The sequence below is a fragment of the Takifugu rubripes genome, chromosome 4 (genome assembly GCF_901000725.2).
Source record: "Takifugu rubripes chromosome 4, fTakRub1.2, whole genome shotgun sequence".
Taxonomy (NCBI): domain Eukaryota; kingdom Metazoa; phylum Chordata; class Actinopteri; order Tetraodontiformes; family Tetraodontidae; genus Takifugu; species Takifugu rubripes.
The window spans coordinates 6449839-6472558 of record NC_042288.1 but is presented as its reverse complement, the minus strand read 5'-3'; the positions used below and the strand labels follow the sequence as shown (position 1 = coordinate 6472558).

Sequence of the window (22720 nt, the reverse complement as noted above, 5' to 3'; positions counted from 1 at the left end):
GCTAGAAGGCCTGCCCGCAGCGCAACGCAGCCGCGGATCCCGTGTGGCGGAGCCGCTGCCCCCCCCCCCGCATGGTACGTCCATGCGTTGTTTTCGTCTCCTGGAGGATGAAGGTGCGTGCCTGAACGTACCGCACCAGGCTGAGGAGGAGGCAGAGCTAATGAGGAGAGCAGGCAGACAGCCCAGCACCGACACATCCCCGCAGCGTCTGTGAGCCGCAGACAACCATGAAGAGCCGCTGCAGGGCGCGGAGCGATTTACCTGAGGACGCCTGAGTGCGGAGGCAGAATGGCGGGGGGTCGGAGGGGACTTGTGGCCCCTCAGAATACTTTTTTGGAGAACATTGTCAGGCGATCGAACGGTAAGAATGAGAATGTATCTGAAGCGGACCACTAACCATAAAACTAAATCTGGACCCGTCTTAAATCCACCAGAACAATTAGCTAATTAACGACTAGTTTCCTCCTTCATCATTTAAGCGTCATAACTATCGCGACTAAACGGCTGCAGATTAAGTTCCTTTTTTTCAAAATAGGGATGGCCCATATCAGATGTTGCACAGGAACGGTAGACGGTTGTGTTTCAGCTTATTTGGGGTCTAGAGACTACAGGACCGTGAGGAGTGTGGAAAAGACAGTTGATTCAATTTATTATTGATCACTGATGCCACGCTGATTGTCTCATCAGAATGGAAAAGCATTCCATTAAGTTTCTGGGCGTACCTGATCCCATGAAACCTGGGGAATTTGTCATTATGGAATTTAATTATTGACTTTTTTCCCTTTTGTATTTGATGTGATCTGGCCTTTAAACAAACAAAATGAAAGCGCAGCACACCTGTCTGTTGCATTATGATCCTGTTACACACCCCCTTTTGACTGCTAATCTGGAAGCTGCCACACTGGGATGAGTTATTATCTAAACAGTTGCGTCAAGTCACTTTTATTTGAATCATTTCATGTTTTGTGATTTTTCTTGAGGATCCTTCAAAGAATATTCTCTGTTCAGACTTCAGCCGTGCTGCAGAGTTCTTCATCGGTTTTAGTGCATTTTGACATTTTTTTAAAAGTAAAATGTGTGATGAAAAGTGACAGCAGGGCAGTTTGCAGAGTTATGGCCCTAGATAGCGTGTGCGTATGCGCGCGCGTGTGAGTGTGTCTCACACATTATAATGTGTTATGATTTGAGGGAACACCTTGTTCGGGTGAGCGTGTGTTTCCTGAGCAAGTCTTTCTTTGGCTCAACACGCACAGAATTTGGCTCTATATGGTGCATAATTTCATCCAACAAAGGAAGAATCCAACACGTGCACACGTTCGTCCTGTGACCTTGGGTGGTCTGCAGCTTAGCCGGCAGTAAATCTCCTAAAAGCTGGGAAGAAAAGAGCCGTGGCTGTAATCTGCAGGATGCCATTGAGACTCAGTGGGATGACTCGTGAGAAATCTGCTGGTGGATGGGCTTTCCTAAACATCCAAATATTCCTTGATGCCTGGTGTATCAGGCCATGAGGACTCGTGTAGATCTAGAACTAGCAATGAACTAGCCATCAAGTCTACTGCCCCCTAGGGATAGATTGTAGTAAGACATTAGCTCCGCCCCCCAACCGCTGCAGCGTAAATTGCGCTGACCAAAGTTTGAAGTCGTGTTTAATATTTTATTGTGTAAAAATTTGACAACAGTTGGATTCTGGGAGGTTTAGCTCACGTTTTTGTCGAATGGGCATTGCTGGGAAGCGGCCGAGTAGCTCAGCGTTGTTGCTATGCATTACAAAGTTAGGCGTTTCTTAGCTATAGGCGAGCCTTGCTAAACCGGGGGCAGCGCTGTCACCACCTGTCTATTCTTTCTTTGTGTGATGTGACTCGTCTTTTTCTGATTTTCAGCTGATGTTTCACACTGTCATCTATTAACCTTGATTTATTTTTGTTTTTTCAAATTCAGTTTGGACACTGTCACATAGACAGACAGGTACTACTACTGAAAACGTAGTTTGATATTTTCCCTATAGAATCTGTGCCACTGAATGTTCTATACCAAATGCTGTTAATTTACAAACCCTGTTAATTTTCTGTTCTTTACTTAAATATAGGAAATGAAAAAAAATGCATTAGAGCAGCAAGCCAATAAAAAGCAGCTCTAGTGATAATTGAGAATAAACTTTATGCTACAGTTTATGTTGTAAAATAACAGGTTGGCATGGAACGTCTTCAGCTTGTTCTGTCAGTGTTCTGTCAGTGTTCTTATGTTCTTAGTTGTCATTTCTCTTTTATTTTAATTCTGTGTTGGAGCTTTTTGATCCGTGGTTAAAATGCCGTTCCTCTACATTGCAAGTGTTTATTTTTCTTTACCTGGGTGTCATCAGATTGTTGTTGTGTTTGTGCATAAACTGTCAAGTTTTTTAGCTTTGGCATCTGTCATCCAGACATACATCCATTTTTGTTTACATTTTGCACCAAGTTAGTTTGTGTGGACCGATTATAGATGTCAAAGACGTGTATTATCCTTAATGTCTTCATTTAATCGGCTGCAAAACAGCTGCTTCTTGCTTTTAGGCCTCCGTTGTTTCATGCAGTAACTTTTGTTTGGTATAAATTGCCAACGTAAAAATGGAGATTTTGCATGAAATATGATGAACTGCTTTCAATCCAACAGAAGCACTATTGGCAATTGTCACAAAGTGCAATTGTTCAGTATACTTTTCATTCTTTTATTCTTTCATTTACAATAAAGTTGTAATTGAATGGTTATTGAATAAAGGTTATGCACAAAAGTGGATGTTAGTCAGAAAACTACTGAAGTTAAACAAGAGTCAATAATCATGTAACCTTGTTGACTGAATATTTCTGGCTCGGAGGATTACTGACATTTAAGGATGCGAGTCTGTTGTGTTTCAAAGACATTTAAAATGTGTATTTTGATAGATATGAATAATAATACTGTATACAAGAAGAACAGTTCATCTTAACATCTGAGTATGGCAGTACAAGATGTTTTAAATAACCCAAAGAATAAACGCGTTAAAGAAAATTCTGTGTACTGTCGAGGTTGCAAAGCTGTTTTATTTGGCTGTTTTTTTCTATCTTTTTTCTTGTTTACAAATAAACAGATACCAACTTCGTCCTGGGGAATGCCCAGATTGTGGACTGGCCCATCGTCTACAGCAACGATGGTTTCTGCAAGCTCTGCGGGTACCACCGAGCAGAGGTGATGCAGAAAAGCAGCACCTGCAGGTAGGAAGAGGCGCTCCTGCTCTGAGGGTTAAATAAACAGGGTAATCGTACCGGGTTAATCTGGACCAGCAGCAGAACCCTGCAGTCAGACACGAAGATGGTCCAGGTTGGTTGTCTCAAAACACCACGTAGTCACGGAGTGCTGCGCTTGTACATGCATCCATGGCAGCGCTTTGACCTTGTTTTAGCTGAGATAATTTGATTATGTGCCAGATTAAAAGCCCGTTTCAGCACTTTGACGAAGAACATGTCTAAGTCTCACTTCCTTTTGCCCCACCACTTGAGTCTGTGAAGGGACATGCAGATCTGTGTCTGTTACTCTGGTGTTCTTTTAATTTGGCACCCATAAATGTTGATGCCAATAATTCATCAAGGTTTGCATGCCGACAACAGCGACCGTAAATATTGTAGTGTCAGTTCTTTCTTTTTGTTCCTGTGAGTTAACAAATAGATTTATCGTTTTTGTCGTCCAATACCAGAAGGCTCAGGCTTCCCTGGCCTGATTGCAGCACACGTGTTGTCAAGTTTATTTTTTGCAGTGATTAATGAAACTAATCAGGATCTCGCTCACAAACACAGTCAGAGCTCCATTGATTTAGCTGGTTCTGTGTTTTCTCAACCATCAGATGTAGATTCCTGACAATAGCTGGTAAAAGCGCTTCAACGCGCCCGTCGGTTTAAAAGCATCAGCTGTGTTTGAGCGAGCGGCGTTTGGATGCGCGTCTGTGACGAAGGTCGCTCACAGGATCACACCGAAACAGTCGGCGCTGCCAGATTTACAAGCCGTGGGTGTTTTTGTCTGTGGTGGGAGATGGCGGCTGTCACGGCAGCTCGCACTTGTTCAGACCCTTGGGTCTCTCACACATAAGCTTCAGAAGTCCTGCCAGTGAAAATATGAAGCGTGTGGGTTTTATTTTTAGTTTCTGCTCGGAGGAGCGCGTTTGTAATTGGAAGAGAAACAAACCTGAAATCTGCCACCTCTTCTTAAGATGGGTCTGAATGTGCTAATATACAAGCTTTAATTCCAATAACCGGTCTTCTCTGCAGTCAAACCTTTTGAAGGTTTTACCAGTAGCTCTAAATACAGTGACTCCAAATTGGAGCCTGGTGGAGTAATTAGATTGTAACTCGTCCAATTCAAGCACAGTCTCAAAGTCGAGGCTTTAAAATATTGATTGATCGGACCCTTTACGGTATAAATATTTCTGCTGCTGACTTGTCTGCAGGTTTCTGAAGGTGTTGGAGGTGTCTGTTTTATCCTTTATAAATTATGCTTTCATGTTTTATCACCTCCTTTTATTAGTTTCCACATCTTGCATAAGTTGAATCATTTCTTCTTTGACAGTTACATTTTTATTTGCCCCCAAATCATCGTTTCCAGCCTGATGACGGGGTAATGAAATATTAAGAGCGCGGGTGTTTGATGTGTTGCAGGATAAAAACTCTTTCCCCCCCCTCAAGTGTTAAAGTTTAATATGTGAGCCGTTTCTGCTTTAAAGCTGTGCTTCAGACATCGTTTCCATCCCTCTTGATGCATTTTTTATACTTTTCTCCAGATGTACAGTCCTGTAGCGTTTTCGGTCAATTCAGGATTTCTTTACTTTAAAGAAACTTATTTTCCTGCAGGTTCAGATGGAGAAAAGCTGAGAACAGCCACGCTGCTGCACTGAGCTATGTTCTGAAATGTGTCAGTGTGAGAATGTACTCATTAAATTTAGACTTCCTTTCGTATTTCATAACAAACTGGGAGCTATTTTTAGCTGCTGCTGGAACAGGCAGCTACTGAGGGTGGCAGTAACAAGCAAAGTGGGATGGATGCCTCTGCAGCAGCAGCAAATGTGCTCTTAACTCATCGAACCGGCTTCGGGCCTAGTTTTGGTTCGGAGGGGAACTTTTCATTTGTTCCATCAGTCTCATTTCAAGTTTTTGGGATGCATGTTAAGGGCATCTGTGGTTATTAGAGGCTGTAAAGTTTTTACTTGTGGTAACGTTGAATTTAAAAGGGAAAGGTGAGGAAAGGGTGTCGGAGGGGTTGAGAGCAGCACGAAAGCAGAGAATGCCTGGCAACACATTAACATAATCACATATTTAAGCCTCCATCGGCTCTCTTCAGCGGCAGAACGAGCACACTTGTCTAACGCGCTCCGGCCTATTAAATATTAATTTTGTTATTTCCCATTCTGTTTTGCAGCTTCATGTATGGGGAGCTGACGGACAAGGACACTACGGAAAAAGTGCGACTGACGTTCGAGAATTATGAGATGAATTCGTTTGAAATACTGATGTACAAGAAAAACAGTAAGTTTGAGCTCTGCAAAGCAGCAAAGTTTTTCTTTTTTTTAGTATGCAAATTTATTCAGAGCAGACCTCAAAGGCAACTGGGAACAGTTCTACCACAGCAGAAACCTGCTAATTGGTCAAGGACCTTCCTCAGAGAACGTGGATATCTGTACCCATTGCAGGTGAAACCTGTAAAGTCCAAAAAAAAAGTCAGCCGATGCAGCTAAATCTGTGTCTTCCGGCTCTTTTAGGGACGCCCGTTTGGTTTTTTGTGAAGATTGCTCCCATTCGAAACGAACAGGAGAAGGTGGTCCTGTTTCTCTGCACGTTCAGCGACATCACAGCTTTCAAACAGCCCATTGAAGACGATTCCTCTAAAGGTAGCAAAGAGATCACTGTGACGCTAAATATCAACATATTCCAGTTGTGGTTTCTAGTTGTAACGAAGAATGTAAAACACCGTTTTTAACCTTGAATGTCTGCATGCCCTGACGACTTAATTACACTTTTCACACTCCACGTGCCTGGAAAAGTGCTCCGATGCCCTGGGATTGACTCTGCTGCAGGAAGACTTTGTTCCTCTTAATTTGCAGGATGGGGGAAGTTTGCTCGACTGACGCGAGCTCTGACGAGCAGCCGAGGCGTTTTACAGCAGCTGCAGCCCACAGTTCACAAAGGAGAGAACGTCCACAAGCACTCCAGGCTAGCTGAGGTATGAGGAAACGGCTCATTAAGGACCATCTGATTAAAGCTCAGGTGGGTTTTGGGTTTCTCAGTTTTCCTCGTCATGGTTCCCGACAGGTCCTGCAGCTGGGCTCAGATATTCTACCTCAGTACAAACAAGAGACCCCCAAAACTCCCCCCCATATCATCCTTCACTACTGCCTCTTCAAGACCACGTGGGACTGGGTCATCCTCATCCTCACCTTCTACACGGCCATCATGGTGCCGTACAACGTCTCCTTCAAGACCAAGCAGAACAACGTGACGTGGCTGGTGGTGGACAGCATCGTGGACGTCATCTTCCTGGTGGACATCGTCCTGAACTTCCACACCACCTTTGTGGGACCGGCAGGGGAGGTGATTTCAGACCCAAAGCTGATTCGGATGAACTACCTGAAGACGTGGTTTGTTATCGACCTGCTGTCCTGCCTCCCGTATGACGTCATCAACGCGTTTGAGAACGTGGATGAGGTGAGCGCAGCGGCCCTGAGACGGCTGGAATCACTCATAATCTGTCATTAACAGCTTCAAGTCATCTGCTAGCTGTCGCTTCTCAAATGCATTCCTGTTTTCCTGGCTGCTTTATGGGCATTTTAGTCATACAGTTGTTTTTAAAATCATATTCCTGCACTTGTCTGTAAAAAGATCACTGACTCATTGTTTTGTAACAGTGCAACAGGAGGTTGACGTTGACCTCAAATGCCTTTATTCTTATCTATTTGTATTGTTTTCCCAATACCTCATGTCAAAAAAAACAAATGAGAGGATAATTACATCCTGTGGAAGATTTTTGAATGTGATGAAATTATGATGTAAATCTTATCTTGGCTTTAGTTTACAGTTTTTTGCAGACTTATTGGAAACCAGCAGTAAAAATCCAGGCTGTTTGAGCAGCGGCAGTAAAAATAGTTGTAGCCAGGAGCGTAATAATGTGCTTGTTTGTGAATTCATAACATTGGACGGTAATGAGGAGCGCTTGGTGGAGAGGTTTCACAGGATGCAGAGATAATTGGCACATTTTAATTGGGGGAGAGTGGTAGAGTATTAAACTGAGATCCTCATCAGTTCGCGGTTGTGATCCTAAAACCATTAACACCTCATGACTGATGACAAAAGGCCTGAATCACAGTTCGAGATGCCAGGATTAGGCAGATTGTGTTAGAATTGACAGCAGATCAGAGTTAGATTAGAGAGAAATAAGGTCACAATTTTGTGTGTTTGTTATTGATATCTGGATTCTCATATGGCATATCTCACTCTGCCTGATGGAAAATACTTTAACAGCCAAAGACCATCAGGACATCAGATGTTTTCAGGAGATCAGTGCTGTTTCCTCCCACATGCTGATTAAGTGGAGCCTCAGGGCCTTGCACATGCCACTTTTCATTATAATAATGCATCATTTTGTGCATCTGTGCGCGCTTCAATGTCTCACATCTCCTGATGCGTGTGCGTGGTATTGTGATACTGTGGCTCCGGAAAGTGCTGCCATTGCATGTAAGATGACCCACGGGCGGCGCCTCTCGGGGACGGTCGGATAGCGCCTCCAGGTTGCACATGAGCTACTGTGTTAATGCTTCAAAACCGCGTCAGCGAGCGTCGAGCGAGCCCCGCGCCGTTACAGCAGATGCAGCGTTTCTCTCCAATCCCAGATGGAGTGGCCGAGGCAGGGGCTTTCTTGGGTCGGCTGAGCTTCAAAACAACGGGCCTCTGTGATTTAAAAGAACTCTGTCTGCCTTTCAGGAGAACATTCACTCCCACACCAAGTCCTGCTTCTTGTTGTACGAACACTGTTAAAAGAAGAAAAGCTGCGAGCAGTTCTAGTAGGACCCCTCATTATCCTGAACACAAGCTGTGTCTGAAATCTCACGTTCGTCGCTCTGTTGGCATTGGCACTATTTATATTAGGAAAGATTGATTAATCACTATTAATTGGCAGCGTCCTTCGACTTGGGGCTACGGTCGGTTGCCTTCAGGGAGTTACAGAGTGAGAAATAAAGTGATGGAGCTGTTAGTCAGCACAAATTCAACTTCTCAGTCACTGACACCCTCAATTGGTTCCTGTATTCATGGTCTTACATGAGCAGGCCATGAGAGTGCCTCAGGGCCATTTTCATGGTAATTGATTGATGTTTGTCCAGCATTGTAGATCAGAGTTGGAAAGGATTGTGGAAGTCTTCAGCAGGTGTTATGTTTAAGGGTTTAGTTGTTGGAGAGGAACTGCAATATTGGCTCTAATGGAGGTGCTGTACTGGGCCAGGGAAGATGGAGATTAATGGAGGTTGCCGGGATCTATAACCTTCTTCTACAGGCAGGATCTTCTTCAGTGGTCACTGTCAGGAGGAGATGGTGTGTTGAGACACAGGAACAGGAGATAAAACACACAGGTCAGGTCAAAATAAGCCAGCCAAGGTGGTTTGTCATTGCCTGGATGCATCCCATTTGGATGTCTTCCAGGAATTCCAAGAGGGAATAGCCCAGATAGTAATAAGTTCAGTAAAAAATGAGTTTGAATCTGTGATAGCATTAAAGACACTGGTGTCAGCGCCGCTCCCTCCTTATTTCTGTGAGACGGTCCGTGCCAGAGTAAATGAGGCTGTTTTAGCAGTGTTTTTAAACGCCTTGCTGCTGCCACAGACTAATGACTGACGTGAATAATTTGGATGGCTGTTTTCCTCAACAGGTTTCCAAATATGGAGCAGAAGATCATTAGCAAGAAGCGGCTGTTGTTCTTGGCAATCTTTAAGGGCCAGTCATACCTTCAGACTCTCTGGACCCTGCTGTGTTTAATCAAGTCTAATGTCTGAGAATTCAAAATGGGATCCAAGTGATTCACGTTTCAACTGAGCTAAAGAAGCTAACGGAGCTTTCACCGCATGCTTTGTCACACTGCACATGGTTTCTAGTCAGAAAAATGAGTTTTGTGTTGTTTTATGTTTAGTTCATTCATCATTTAGCTCTAATTTAATGTCTTCTCTCTTTTGTGTTCCATTTCTTTTTGTTTTCTTCCATCCCTTCATTCTGTTTGCATGCCCCCTCCTTCTTCTTCTGCCTGTGTTCATGCATGGGACGTGATGAGAAGAATTGGAACCACCGAGCTGTCACTCAAGTAGGCTTCAGTTTGATTGGAATATGATAATGATCACTCTTATTACTGCACCTAATAACACCCTACACCAGCTTTCCATCAGACTCCACATTTCCTGCGATACAGCAGAAGCACCAAAGCAAAATCAGGAACTTTGCTGCGCGTCCCTGCTTTTCCTCGCTACCAGATCACGGCCAGAATGTTTTTGTCAATTCTAAAACTGCATCATTAAAGTTGCATGAGAGCTGATTCAGTCCTCGTCAGCAGTATGTATATGTCACTGGTGACAGAGCGACTGTAGCGAACATCTGAAATGTCACTGTCACTGTGAAAAGATGGTTTTAAAGAGGGTTAAAGAGTTGAAAGAGAGGTCAGGCGGTGATATCGGAACAGTAGCAGCCAGAGGAATGCCTTCATGATCAAACTAACTGAAACATGTATGAACTGCCTCCTTTTCATAGTGGTTTGAGCATCATATTGATCCCAGGAGCCATGTTGTCATTTTGGATTTGCATCAGGTCGTTCCAGATACTCAGATCTTCAAGTGTGGTTTTGATGAGGTCTTTTATTCCCCCCTTCACTGAAAAGACTTAAATGTTCTAGCCGGCTTTTGTCACTTTTAACAGGAGCGGCTGTGCTAACTGATGAGTCCTACAGCTGCCAGAGGGGTATTGTTTTCATCCCAGTTATATGCTCAGCTAACTGCCTTTAGTTCCATTCTTGAAAGCTCTGACAGGGAGATGCATCGATCTATTTTGATGCAAAAAGTAATGTGGGCTTTTCCAGAACTCTACAATACATAGACCAATATACTTTTAACACCTACAATATTTAATTCCATTTCATTTAAGAACTGTTAGCAAAAAAACCCCAAACAAACAACACCTGACTGTATAATAACACAAGTTCTTGGGGTTTTCATTGGTTTATTGTGTGTAAAGCTCTGTGGATGCGGGGTATTGAGCAACAACAGCTTTACTTTTAGCTGCAAGACCCATAAAAACAGACTCGATCCGTTTGTTTCCTCCCAGCTCATGTTTGCAGTCTTTTAGCGCAGAAGTTTGAAGTCGAGCGAAGTGATAACTGAATTGTTTGGGAGCTGAGGTCTGTAAAATCATTTTAGAGAGGCCGGGGTGTCGGCTGGTCAGCTGGAAGATATCAAGTGACAGCGAGCGCTGCAGTTGTACTCAGAGTGCAGACCACAGCACATTAGCAGAATCAATACCCAAACTGACACACACGAACACACATATAGGAAACACACAATACCAGCAGCAAAATGATGGGCCCCTCTGCTTGAATCACCGAGTGGGTGCTTCAATTTACAGTTGAGCTGAGTAGACGTTTTGCTGGCGGTTATGTAACCCCTGGAAGGTGAAAGATTTCATTGTTTTGTCCAGAAATGTCTAAAAGGAATGCAGCACATTAAGTCCCCATCTTTTCTCATCTTTATGTTTACACTTTTGTCATTTATGCGTGAGGGAAGACACTTCTGTGCTTTTGTCTTTTGTTTTTCTTTCACATAGCATTTGCATTTGGAAGGTATTCAAAAAAAATGGAGCTGATATATTTTAGAGCTGCATCCGTAGAGCGTCAATGAACAGAGGCTGTAGCTGACCCGGGTTTGAATCTGGCTCTGCATTAGCACTTTTCGTGTAAAAGCTGTGAGCACGTGGAGTCTGGTGTGTAAATGCATGCTCAATCCTCATATAGTCAATTTCCTGAAGCAGAACTGTGTTGAGACTAATGTTGAATTCAAACTTTGGGTCACGTGGACCCACATCTCTGCCTTTCTGTCTGTTTTCAGGGCATAAGCAGTCTGTTCAGCTCGCTGAAGGTGGTCCGGCTGCTCCGACTGGGTCGGGTTGCTCGCAAACTGGACCACTACATTGAATATGGGGCAGCTGTACTGGTGCTGCTGGTGTGTGTGTTTGGGCTGGCTGCACACTGGCTGGCCTGCATTTGGTAAGTTCCTGAGATTTGTGATGAATTTAATCATATTTTCATTACCTCAGCGGCACATCACCTACACAGGCTGTAAGTTTTAGACAGTTTCTTGTCTTCCGCTCACTTGGCACAAAGGGAATTGAAAGGGACATTTTTAAGTTGTGTTATCGTGCTTGTGCACATGGATTATGTAACGCACTCTGCAATCTCTTCGATGCATTAACAGTCAATTATTTTAATGAGGGCATTGATGATGCTAATTAATGCAGTAATTAACAGTTTTGTCAACACACTTGTTTTTAAGTATCATAACTGAATGTAGTTTCATACCTTGGGGCCAGAAAGCAGATAGATGTTGGTTTCAGGAGATTTTGTTTACCTCATCAATATGCAAATTTCTGTTGCACAGGGGCTTTAGAGTCTAATCAGATCATTAAGTCTACGGGGGGCCCGTTGGTGGAAACATTAAGTTCCATCCTGTGCTTGAGTTATGATGTTTTTGAGAGAGACAGACACACACATGAATAGGCAGTGTGATACATTTCCAGCTTTACAGAAAGAGTCATTTGTTTGTAGCATTAATTCGCTAATAAAAGAGTGCTGTGGTTCAGTTATCTAATGGCAAATGTTAAGCTAACTTTATGTCTCATGTCAGGTTTATTAACCCAATTTCAAAAATGTTAACCTCATCATTCAAACCCACAGCGGGGAGCCCACAGGACACTGTCACTGGCGTGATGAACAGTGTTTATTGAGCCAGACAGCATAATTAAACCAGACTTGGATATCAATAAAAATAGCTCCTGTAGCAACATTTCTCTCAGTAGGGTTCTGCAGTTGCCATGGTCACCACAGCAAGTTGAGAAGTTAAAACATTACCTTAGATCACCGACATGTAGTATGAGAGTTAAAATCCTGCTGCACCGACGCTTGATGGTTTTGTTCATTTAATTTCCTAAAACAATAAACTAGATTTCCTTTTTTACAGAGATGTTTTCTCCCCACCTTGCAGGTACAGCATCGGTGATTACGAAGTCATCGATGAAGAAACCAACATCGTGCGTTCAGACAGCTGGCTGTACATGCTGGCGGAAACGGTGGGCACGCCGTACCGCTTCAACGCCAGCGGCACTGGAAAGTGGGAGGGCGGCCCGAACAAGCAGTCGGTCTACATCACCTCCTTGTACTTCACCATGACCAGTCTGACCAGCATCGGCTTCGGCAACATCGCCCCGACGACGGACGGGGAGAAAATCTTTGCCGTGGCCATGATGATGATCGGATGTGAGTAAAAGTGCTCGATCTTCCAGCCGCTGTTGCAACTTTGATTCCATATGCTCTGTAAATTCAGAGATAAATGAATGAATTATGGGCGGAGCCACTGAGGTTCAGTAGGTTCCCAACAACATTTTGGTTCATTCGCAACCTTAATGGTGCGTTTTTAGTGGCACTTTGGAATATTTAAGTGGAATTAAAGCCTGACAGAGGAGGTGAAGCTCCACATGCAGGGGAGAGGATGAGCTCCCCACTTTCTAAATGGTTTTTATGGGTTTAATGGACGAATCGAACTGGACAGTAAAGGTTGATTAAATGTGACTAAATGCCATGGGCCTGTGGGCCAATGGCTGTGGGATTTTCAGAGTTTCCGAGATGATTTGCCATTTGCCACCGATTGTCTTGCTAATATTAGACTCAAAACTCCTCGGCAAATTTGTCCTGGATTCTTTACAGGAAGTTATCCTCTTCTTCAGGTTCCCCTTGTCCCTAAAATTGTGACAAAGAAGGAATATTAAAGTGGCCCATTTTATCAGAGCATGTCTCACACATTTATGAGTCTGTGGCGCCCATCAAATATATAGTTATATGGAAAAGTTGTAGCAAACATCACAGCTAAATGGCATTCTTTGTTTTTTTTCGACTGAATTCCTCCAAAAAGGCTAAAGAGTAATCTGCTGGATGGTTCTTGAGCAGCGTGCTCTTCTTCCAAGCGTCTCAATATTAAACATTTATGAGACAACTCCTGCTTGTGTAGCTCCTGATACTGTGCACAGCGCAGCACCATTATGTGTGAGAGCAACACCTCGGAGCAATAACTGATGCTGTCGGATCAATTTAGCGCAGTGCTCCCTCCGCTCCCTCAACGATCAGCGCACTCCTCCGTGGACTTCTTTGAGCCGCAGTCCCAAACCCGAGGTGAGAGGCCGATTGTTGCGCCTCACGCTACCTTTTTTGGGCTGTGTGGGTCTGTTTTTTTTTTTTTCTTACAACACTCCCGGGGGAGTCTGCAGAGCCCATCTGCAGCCTTGTCTGCATTTTTCACTGTGAGATGGAACTCATCATAAATCTCTAAAACCCAGACGGCCTCCGGACGACCATAGTAGATGCAATCTACAGTAACATGCGGCTGTTCTTGATGAAATATGAATACGTTGATACCGTTCTATTTTTATCATCGGTGCAGGCAGTAGAAGATCGCAGCGAGAGGAGGTATTTGGCGAGGTGGCATGGGAGAAGGGGCAGCGTACATATGTCCTGTTTCTATAGCAACCGTTGCCCTGGGGCTGGAGTTTCTGACTGACTTTAACTACCTTTGAACACAGCCAGCTGTAGGATGCTGAGCAGTGCTGCAGCGAAGTTGCGCACGTCAGCGAGTACAGAGGTGATGCTGGTGACAGGATGGAACTCCGCGGGGAGCGATTGGGTTTCTTTTGCCGTAGCAGGTTTTTTTTTTTTAACAGCTAATCACAGAAGTGAGCGGGTCCATCTGTGCTCACCATCCAACTTCAGAGAAACAGTCTGCTGGAGTCGTCCGAGTCCAACCAGAGCGTTAAAAACCGCGGCGCTTGCAGATAGGCTGCACTGAGAGCATGAAAATAGAATCTTCTTTACATTATGCAATCAGCTACAGATTCTACAGCATTTCTTATCGCGACTGCACAAATGAGGGATTCTAATGAAGGGGGGAACTTGCCCTGAAGGAATTCTGAGCCTCTTTTATTGCCGGTGCACTGTGATGGAGCACTGGGGAACAAAGGCAGAGAGGAATACACACCCAGGTTACTGTCATCATCTGAGGAGGATTACATGTGTAGCTGCTGTCTTTTTCTCTTTGAATATTAACTAAAGCTACACACACACACACCAGCTGCTGGACCAGTTCAATCTCCCAAACTGCCTCAGAGATAAAAACTGATAATGCTTTATTTAACACAGACCTCAATGATTTTTCATTTTGAACACTTCAGATTGCAGGTCTACATTTCTTACATGGCCGTTTTAAGTAATATAATGTTCAAGACTTAATTCCCTCCATCACAGTTTCATTCAGACCTTATGTGTCCAGGAGGGCTTTTAATTGCCGACATCTGTGATTATGCTTAAATAACCCTCTGAATAAGTCTTTCATAGCCTGTGGTTGCATTTTTTATAACCACGTCTTTTGCATTAATCTTCAGATTTGTCTTTGCCATGCAAAATAAAATTCTGTCATTCAAATTTTACATCTTTGCCCCCCCCCCAGCTCTTCTTTACGCCACCATCTTTGGTAACGTGACAACGATCTTCCAGCAGATGTACGCTAACACCAACCGCTATCACGAGATGCTGAACAGCGTGCGGGACTTCCTCAAACTCTACCAGGTCCCAAAAGGTTTGAGTGAAAGAGTGATGGACTACATCGCCTCCACATGGTCCATGTCGCGGGGTATCGACACCGAAAAGGTAGGTCAGGGGTCGACTTCACGGGTGTATTTTCTTTTTAGAGCTTTAATGTGTCTTTATTTGTTACAGGAGTAAAAATAGCAGCTGTTTAAATGGGTGATTCTGGCCTATTTATTGAAATAATTTTCAGTATTGTATTTTTTGTTTTTTCCGTTAAGCTTGTCAATAGTGACATCGAAGCATCATTTTGGAAACACTGAAATGCTGCTTTAAAAATTGGGTTGTTTTTCAACGCTGGCGTTTAATGGAAAGCGTGACTGTGATGCATGAGGCAATTTACAATCCTGTTAAGGATAAATGTGTTAAAAGCTTTTTTTGTTGTTGTGGAACACATAAAAGCCTCTAAGTTTCATTAGAGTGTCTGAGCTTTGTCACTGGGATAAATTGTTAGCCACCTTTATCTCTTTATACGTTTTGCTTGCACAGCGTGTTTGTATAGTTTATCTGAATTTATCCATTCGAAGGGTGAACAACTTGCTGTAATCTGATTGTTTGCCGTTGGTCTTTAAAGAGATGAGTTTTACAGGCAGAAGAGGACGAACCTTCCGTTTGTGGTGATCCGGTTTATTATGACTGCATTAATCCAACAACTCTCAAATCAAACAGGAAATAAACAATCGCTGTGTTTTAATCCAGTTTCTCTAACAAAGTTCTGATTTTAATAAAATCTGAAATGGATTCACAATTGAAGCAGTTTGAATACCTTTTGGGGACAAAAGACAGAAGTTAATTTCATTTATTCCACGCCAGGAAGTAAGAATTAATGCAGCTCTGCAGCAGACTCTGGTGATAATCCATATTTTTCCGTCATATAATCTGATGATCCATCAGGAGAAGCCTGGTACGGAATCGCTCAGCTTTCCTTCCTCTTCCAGGTGCTGCAGATTTGTCCAAAAGACATGAGAGCGGACATTTGTGTTCATCTCAACCGCAAAGTGTTTAAAGAGCACCCAGCTTTCCGCTTGGCCAGCGACGGCTGTCTCAGAGCGCTGGCCATGGAGTTCCAGACGATCCACTGCGCCCCCGGAGACCTGATCTACCACGCTGGCGAGAGCGTAGACAGCCTCTGTTTCGTGGTGTCGGGGTCACTGGAGGTCATCCAGGATGACGAGGTGGTGGCCATTTTAGGTGCGTGACACTTTTTCCACACTTTCCATCTTTACAGGGAGGAGTTTAAATAATAAAAGATTCAAATTCTCCCGTTTCAGCAACTGTCAGAGGAGCTACCCCAGATCTGCTCACTCTGGATGTTACAGAAAACTCAGGGCGCTCTCAGAAGATGTTGCTCTGAATTAAATATATGTGGGGTAAAAACAGTCGGTCACCACAGCAGAAGACAGTTTCCTCTCAGACTGGCCGCTCTGCTGTCAGGAAAAAAAGGTTTTACAGTGACAAAATGTTTAGTTGGAAGCTTTACGTAACTCCTCCATGTTTACAGTCTGTCTTCCTGCAGTGAGAGTAGCTGTTCTGGAATCAGTCAGTGCTGAGCCACGGACGTTTCTTAAGACTGTGTCTTTTCCGACTTGATCCACCATTTGTGTGAATTCTTTATCGGCATAAAAACAAAAGCTTTGTATTCTTGGTTGATTAGTTGCAGCAGAATCTCACAACTGAAAATTGAAGAGCAAATATTTGCTGTAATTATGATTTCAGCAAAGAAAACCTCAACCGCCAGATTGAGCCCTTTGTAGGTAGATTTTGTAAATTTATGAAGCTTTCAGCTATTTTAAAGAATACAGGGCACAGAAATAGTAAATGTCTGAAATAGATTTGCAATAAACAAGAAAAGCAAATGGCAATAAAACCAGTTTAGAAATGTGAACCCTGATTTTTGCACACTGGCAGCAGCACAGGAACCAGAGTGAATTTTTCCAAACCGCACACACGAGCCCGTCTTTTTCCCTCTTTTTCCCTTAATTCTGAAAAATGAGTTAATTCTGTCCCCAGAATCTGATCTGGACCCCCGCTGGGCGTACAAATACACATTAATTCGGAGCACATCTGTTTTCGTATTCATGTTTTTCAGATTCAGTTTCACTCTAAATTTTCTTAAAGTGTTCCCTTTTTAATTCCCAGTATTGGCTTTTTAATCAATAGATTCCTCCTGGATCCTTCTGCAGCGATCGATACACATCAGGCTAATCCTGTCAACCTGGACGACTGTAACGGAGTTTGCGTGATAAACAAGTTACTCATGAATCAGTCTCATTAGGCTAATGGCACCGCAGAACACACTCATGCATGTAAAACACACTTAAAACTAACATCTCCTCCTCAGCAGGTGCAGGTTGGCTGCGTCATACATTAGATCTTTATTGTTCCATGTGGATATTAATAACAAACGCATCATTGCTGTTCAGGGGTTATTTGGTTAACACTAAGAGACTTTGGAAAGGCGAAGCTCTCGATTTACCGGTCGATCTTCGTTCCTACCCTCACCTATGGTCATGAGCTTTGGGTAATGACCCGAAAGAACAAGATCACGGGTACAAGCGGCTGAAATGAGCTTCCTCCGTAGGGTGGCTGGGCTCTCCCTTAGAGATAGGGTGAGAAGCTCTGCCATCCGGGAGGAGCTCGGAGTAGAGTCGCTGCTCCTCCGCGTTGAGAGGAGCCAGATGGGGTGGCTTGGGCATCTAGTCAGGATGCCCCCTGGACGCCTCCCTGGTGAGGTGTTCAGGGCATGTCCCTCCGGTAGGAGACCCCCGGGGAGACCCAGGACACGTTGGAGAGACTATGTCTCTCGACTGGCCTGGGAACGCCTGGGGATCCCTCCGGATGAGCTGGAAGAGGTAGCTGGGGAGAGGGAAGTCTGGGCTTCTCTCCTTAGGCTGCTGCCCCCGCGACCCGACCCCGGATAAGCGGTAGAGAATGGATGGATGGATGGATGGACTTTGGAATCTGGGAATTGGAATATGATCATTTGAAATAAAGCCTGAATAAGAAATTCTAGTAAACAAGGATGAGTGACTTATGAACATTGAATTGGACCTGAAGGCTTTGAAGCTTTAATCGATGCATCAATGGTCAACTATGAACTAAAGACAAAGAAAAATTTCCAACAGTTACGGATGCCATGGCCTTTTTAAATGTTTTAAATGCTGAGGCAACAATAACTAACCAGACTTGGAATTGCCAGTGTTTAATCCAGCGAATTCATTATCTAGTTTTTTATTGGGGGGTGTTTTAGGAGGCAAAAGTTAATAATAAAACCCACATGTGGAAAATTAGCCACTTAAATGATGTCTTCTCTCTTCAGGGAAGGGAGACGTCTTTGGAGACGTTTTCTGGAAGGAGGTGACTCTCGCTCAGTCCTGCGCCAACGTCCGAGCTCTGACCTACTGCGACCTTCACGTGATCAAACGGGACGCCCTGCAGAAGGTGCTGGAGTTCTACACGGCGTTCTCCAACCACTTCTCAAGAAATCTGCTGCTAACCTACAACCTGCGGAAAAGGGTGAGCATCTCCACACCAGAAGAATCACTAATATATGGAAATTTTCCAAGTTTTTTCAAATTTGTATAAACAAATGACATAAAAAAAATGCTGACTTTTAAGTAAAATCACAGTTCCATTCCATATTTTCATTTGTTAAAGCACTACTTCATGTCACATTCATAATGTACGGCTGTGCACGACAACTCAAGTTTATCTGCCAATTGTAATCTAGCCAGTTGTAATAGAGTTAGCCATCTCCAGAGCGTTCCAGGGAGATTGGACAGCCTCATATCAAGAGGCAATCTCATCTGCAGCACCGAAGGAAGCGTTCATCAGAGTCCCATACTTCCCCGATGAATTCAGCAGGGAATAGACAGAGGAATAGATTGGGAATAGAATCCTGCACTCGATCTCTGTTCAGTCTGATTCCTTTATGTTTTGAGAGAAGGTTGCAGCCGTACATCACAGATGAAAATCTAACGTGTTTCCTGTTACAGGCTGTCACAGAGTGTCTCAACTTTCTGTCCAGTTTTCACAGGAAATTGGGTGGAATTCATGACCCAAACTTTCTGTTGATAGAGTCCAAACCATGACTTACATTAGCTGTTGATATGCTAAAGCTATTAAGACAGTTTGATATTAGCATTTTGGTAAGCCAAGTGAGTGTCTTCACCCATGAAGCTGGAGGCGTTGTGTGAACTTTCCCTCTCTGTGCTGGGAATAGCCTCTTTTGGGTGACATTTACACACATCTTCATCTCATAACATTCACCTGTAGCTTAAGACGTATCTGGTTTCAGGTTGACGTGACATTTTTCACTGTCGGTTTTACCGAAACACTAATGGTTCATGGTGTTTGTGGTTATTATTTTGTAGATTGTCTTCCGAAAGATCAGCGACGTGAAGCGAGAGGAAGAGGAGCGACAGAGGCGCAAAAATGAAGCTCCTTTGAATTTGCCGCCGGATCACCCGGTAAGAAAACTCTTCCAGCGTTTCCGACAGCAGAAAGAGGCCCGACTGACGCCCGAGAAACCGGGGCTCTCTGAACACGATGTGGAGAAGGGCCCCGCCTACGTGGAGGTCCCGCTGGCCAACACGGCCATTACCACCACCAGTATCATCACAGTAACAGAAAGCCCAGCTACACCCTCATCTTCAACGCCTTCCTCTTCGTCTCCAACCAACTGCACGCCCTCAGACAAGGTCAAGCTCCAGGTGCCACCTCCCGCTTCTTTGGTCGGAGGTCGAACTGCAGAGCCGCCCAAAGTCAAGGGCTGGGGCCGCTTCAAGGAGTCCATGGACAAAGCCGACAGCTGGAAGAAAGTGTCTAAAGCTGAGTCCATGGAGACGTTAGCAGACCGCACAAAGGTGCACGAGTCACACATGTCTCTGAAGAAGACGGACTCGTGCGACAGCGGGATCACCAAAAGCGATCTGCGGCTGGATAAAGTGGGCGACTTCCGCATGACGCACTACGACCGAAGTCCGGTCCAGCCCCCCGAGGGCAGGCACAGCTTCTACCCCATTCCAGAGCAAACGCTCCAGGCCTCACTCCAGGAGCTCAAGCTGGAGCTGAAGGACGACATGAAGAACCTGAAAGCTCGAATGTCTGGTCTGGAGGCACAACTCAGAGAAGCGCTTCAACTCCTCAGGAAGTCCGATGCTGGTTCCCCGCAGCCTCTGTTTGACATTTCTAGACCAACGTCACCAGACCAGGAAAAAGACGACATCTTCTCTTGAAGGATGGAAGGACCACCAGGTAACATTTATCTCAGTCCCAGATTCCCGGGAGCGCTGAGGCTCCACTGGGCACACAGGCTGGATGAGGCAGCACTGTGGTTTTGAGGACCCAGCAGCCGTCTCCACCGGAATAACGTGCCATCGGTGCCGGCACAGCTGAAGTGGAGGTTGCAACCCAGATTGGTGTGATTGCACTAATTATTCTGAGGTTAAACAGAAACTGGGAGCTCCGTTTGTACATATTTTACTTTTCAACTGCACTTTAATTGAAATATTTATTCCCAAATTGAGATTTTTTTCGAGCCTCGACGGGAGAGTATACAGTAGCCGTGTAAAAGCATGACGCACCGGTACGCACCGGTTTGTTGAATCATTAATGACATTCTTTTGCATGTCAAAAATAGACGTGTGCCTCAAACCGCAGATGGTGCATATCTGATTCACGGAGGCCGCGCAGCAGGACGTGATTCCAGCAAAGGAGACGGTCTTTGCAGCGTAATTCCCTCAGACAGCCGATGAACTCCATCGCGTCAACCGCCGGCATCATTAGGAGAGATGTGACCGATCACTCGCATTCACACACCGGCTACGTAACTTCCATAAAGCACGGCTAGATGGGCTTCCTGACAAACCCATTAGTATCTCATCCATCTCTCTGGCATCGGCTAGCTGTCCTTCCCTCATTACACTATAACCAAATACATGTTAGGCAAAAGTGTGTATTTGGTCAGACTCGTATGCCTTTTAGCATAAACGCTTTCATGCATACAGTTGTGGGTTTGCTAGTGTAAAAACTACCATCGCAGTCTGTTGGAGGCTGTTCTAGAATTGCTCTTCCTTTTCCTGCCGCAGAGGCTTGTGCTTGTCTTTTATTTCACCACTAAGCATGACTTAATGTGAACTGTCTGCACATTTGCCAAAGGGGGGAAACACCCCAGGATGACCCATTTTCTGTAATGGGTCAGTGGGAGAAAAAGCTAAACACAGAAATGTTAGTTTTCATTTTCCTGTATTATTCTGTTACAAATTCTAGTTTTTAAACAACCGTGGAGGCGAATTCAGATGGAATGAATATCAAGTAGATAAGTAGAATTTCTTTAAGTATTTTCTCACATCATTTAGACAGATTTAACAAAAAAGAGCTGACAAGAGAAATGTATAAAAAATATATGGAGGGAGATGAGTTCTGCTATGAAGGAACATTTCTGTATTTTCGGCTGGAACAGTTTAATTTTATAAAAATAACAATAGAAGAAAGTCAGATAACTTTGCATATTTGACTAGTTTTTAGTGCAGATGTCCGTTATAGGTTCAGATTCAATTCTGTTCATACTTGATTATCAACAATAGTGTGTTTGAAACTGTTACAATCAAATATTTCTTCTGAAATCTGTCTTTAGTCCACATTAAGTGCTTTCTTCAATGCTGCACAGAATGGCCATTGTTCTAAATTATATATTTTTCATATGGATAATTTATGTTCTTGACATGTTTTCGGTCCTATGGAGGCAGCTGAGGTGGAAATGGAAAAGAGTGTTTTCCTCTTCTCATCAAGTATTCAGAGATCTCAGAACTTTTTATTTAACATTCTGGGTTTATGGACCTGGAAAGGTAAAAGGAAGGTGCTAAAATCCCAGTTACTCATTGAGCTGCTCACGAAATGCAGCAAAAAACGCAACGTTTCCAGGTTGAAAATGATGAAAATCAAATGTAAAGAAAAGAAATGCTGTAAAAATGTGGGGGGGGGGACTGTAAATGTAAATCCATTTGGCTTTGGCACACTAAATTTACCACCTCAGAATCCAGAGTTGGTGCTTCTGAAACGATCAGCGCTCAAATCCTTGAAACTGATATGTAGCCTTGGTGAGTGCCGAAACAGCAGAAAAAAACACGCTCCAGTGCTCTTGCACCAGTCTCCAGTCATCATTTTCTTATGGTCGTTACGTTTGATTGTACCTCGGACGCATGCAATACTGTGCCTTCATGATATAACCCATTTTTAGGCCTGCAGTGAGAAAAGATGATGGAACCGTCGACACTGCCGTCGCTCTTTTCCAGTTATTAAACAGAACTATTTTTGTGGTCAGCCATCAAAGGCTGCCAAGTCCCGAAGCCCTTTGTATACATGGTATACGCACATATGCACGTGATCACGTAAAGGTCCAGTGCAGGCTTTGAAAAGGATCACTATAACACATCATTTTAATGAATTTAATTAAACGTCACACATATATTCTGTAAATAACCCCGGCACTAAAAGCTATGCACAACATAATTTGCTGCAATGCAATAAATTCTTAAATTTTTTTCACTAAGAATTTCCATTTCTGCCCCTTGAATCCACCACACTGGACCTCTAAAGGCTCTGAATTAAGTGTATGGTTTGATGTAACATGCATATGCCTCTATGTTCACGTGTCGCGTGGTGAGAAATGTAACCATTTCAAGCACAACTGGAACTCTATGGATTGAAACGCTGTACTGTTCCTAATAAATATTTTATATCTACTGTACCCTCTTCGCTGGGAGACGTGTCAGCTTGTGTGTCGTAGCTCCTCTGA

At 43.9% G+C, this 22720-nt stretch overlaps 1 protein-coding gene across 6 annotated transcripts; it reads left to right on the top strand.

The window, feature by feature from the left end:
• The first annotated feature begins 63 nt into the window (after nucleotides 1-63).
• On the top strand, nucleotides 64-22672 carry kcnh1a (potassium voltage-gated channel, subfamily H (eag-related), member 1a). 6 transcript variants are annotated; one of them, XM_029835264.1, is made up of 14 exons: nucleotides 64-361; nucleotides 1939-1965; nucleotides 3104-3227; nucleotides 5419-5525; nucleotides 5759-5887; nucleotides 6101-6219; nucleotides 6309-6701; nucleotides 9313-9339; nucleotides 11126-11283; nucleotides 12278-12549; nucleotides 14786-14985; nucleotides 15861-16113; nucleotides 18242-18438; nucleotides 19296-22672. In XM_029835264.1, the coding sequence occupies exons 1-14, from the start codon at nucleotides 289-291 to the stop codon at nucleotides 20157-20159; spliced, it is 2943 nt and encodes a 980-aa protein (XP_029691124.1). In that variant the 5' UTR covers nucleotides 64-288; the 3' UTR covers nucleotides 20160-22672. The 6 variants fall into 6 exon arrangements, with proteins under 6 accessions (XP_029691124.1, XP_029691125.1, XP_029691126.1 ...); XM_029835265.1 differs by lacking the exon at nucleotides 1939-1965; XM_029835266.1 differs by lacking the exon at nucleotides 9313-9339.
• Nucleotides 22673-22720: the final 48 nt, after the last annotated feature.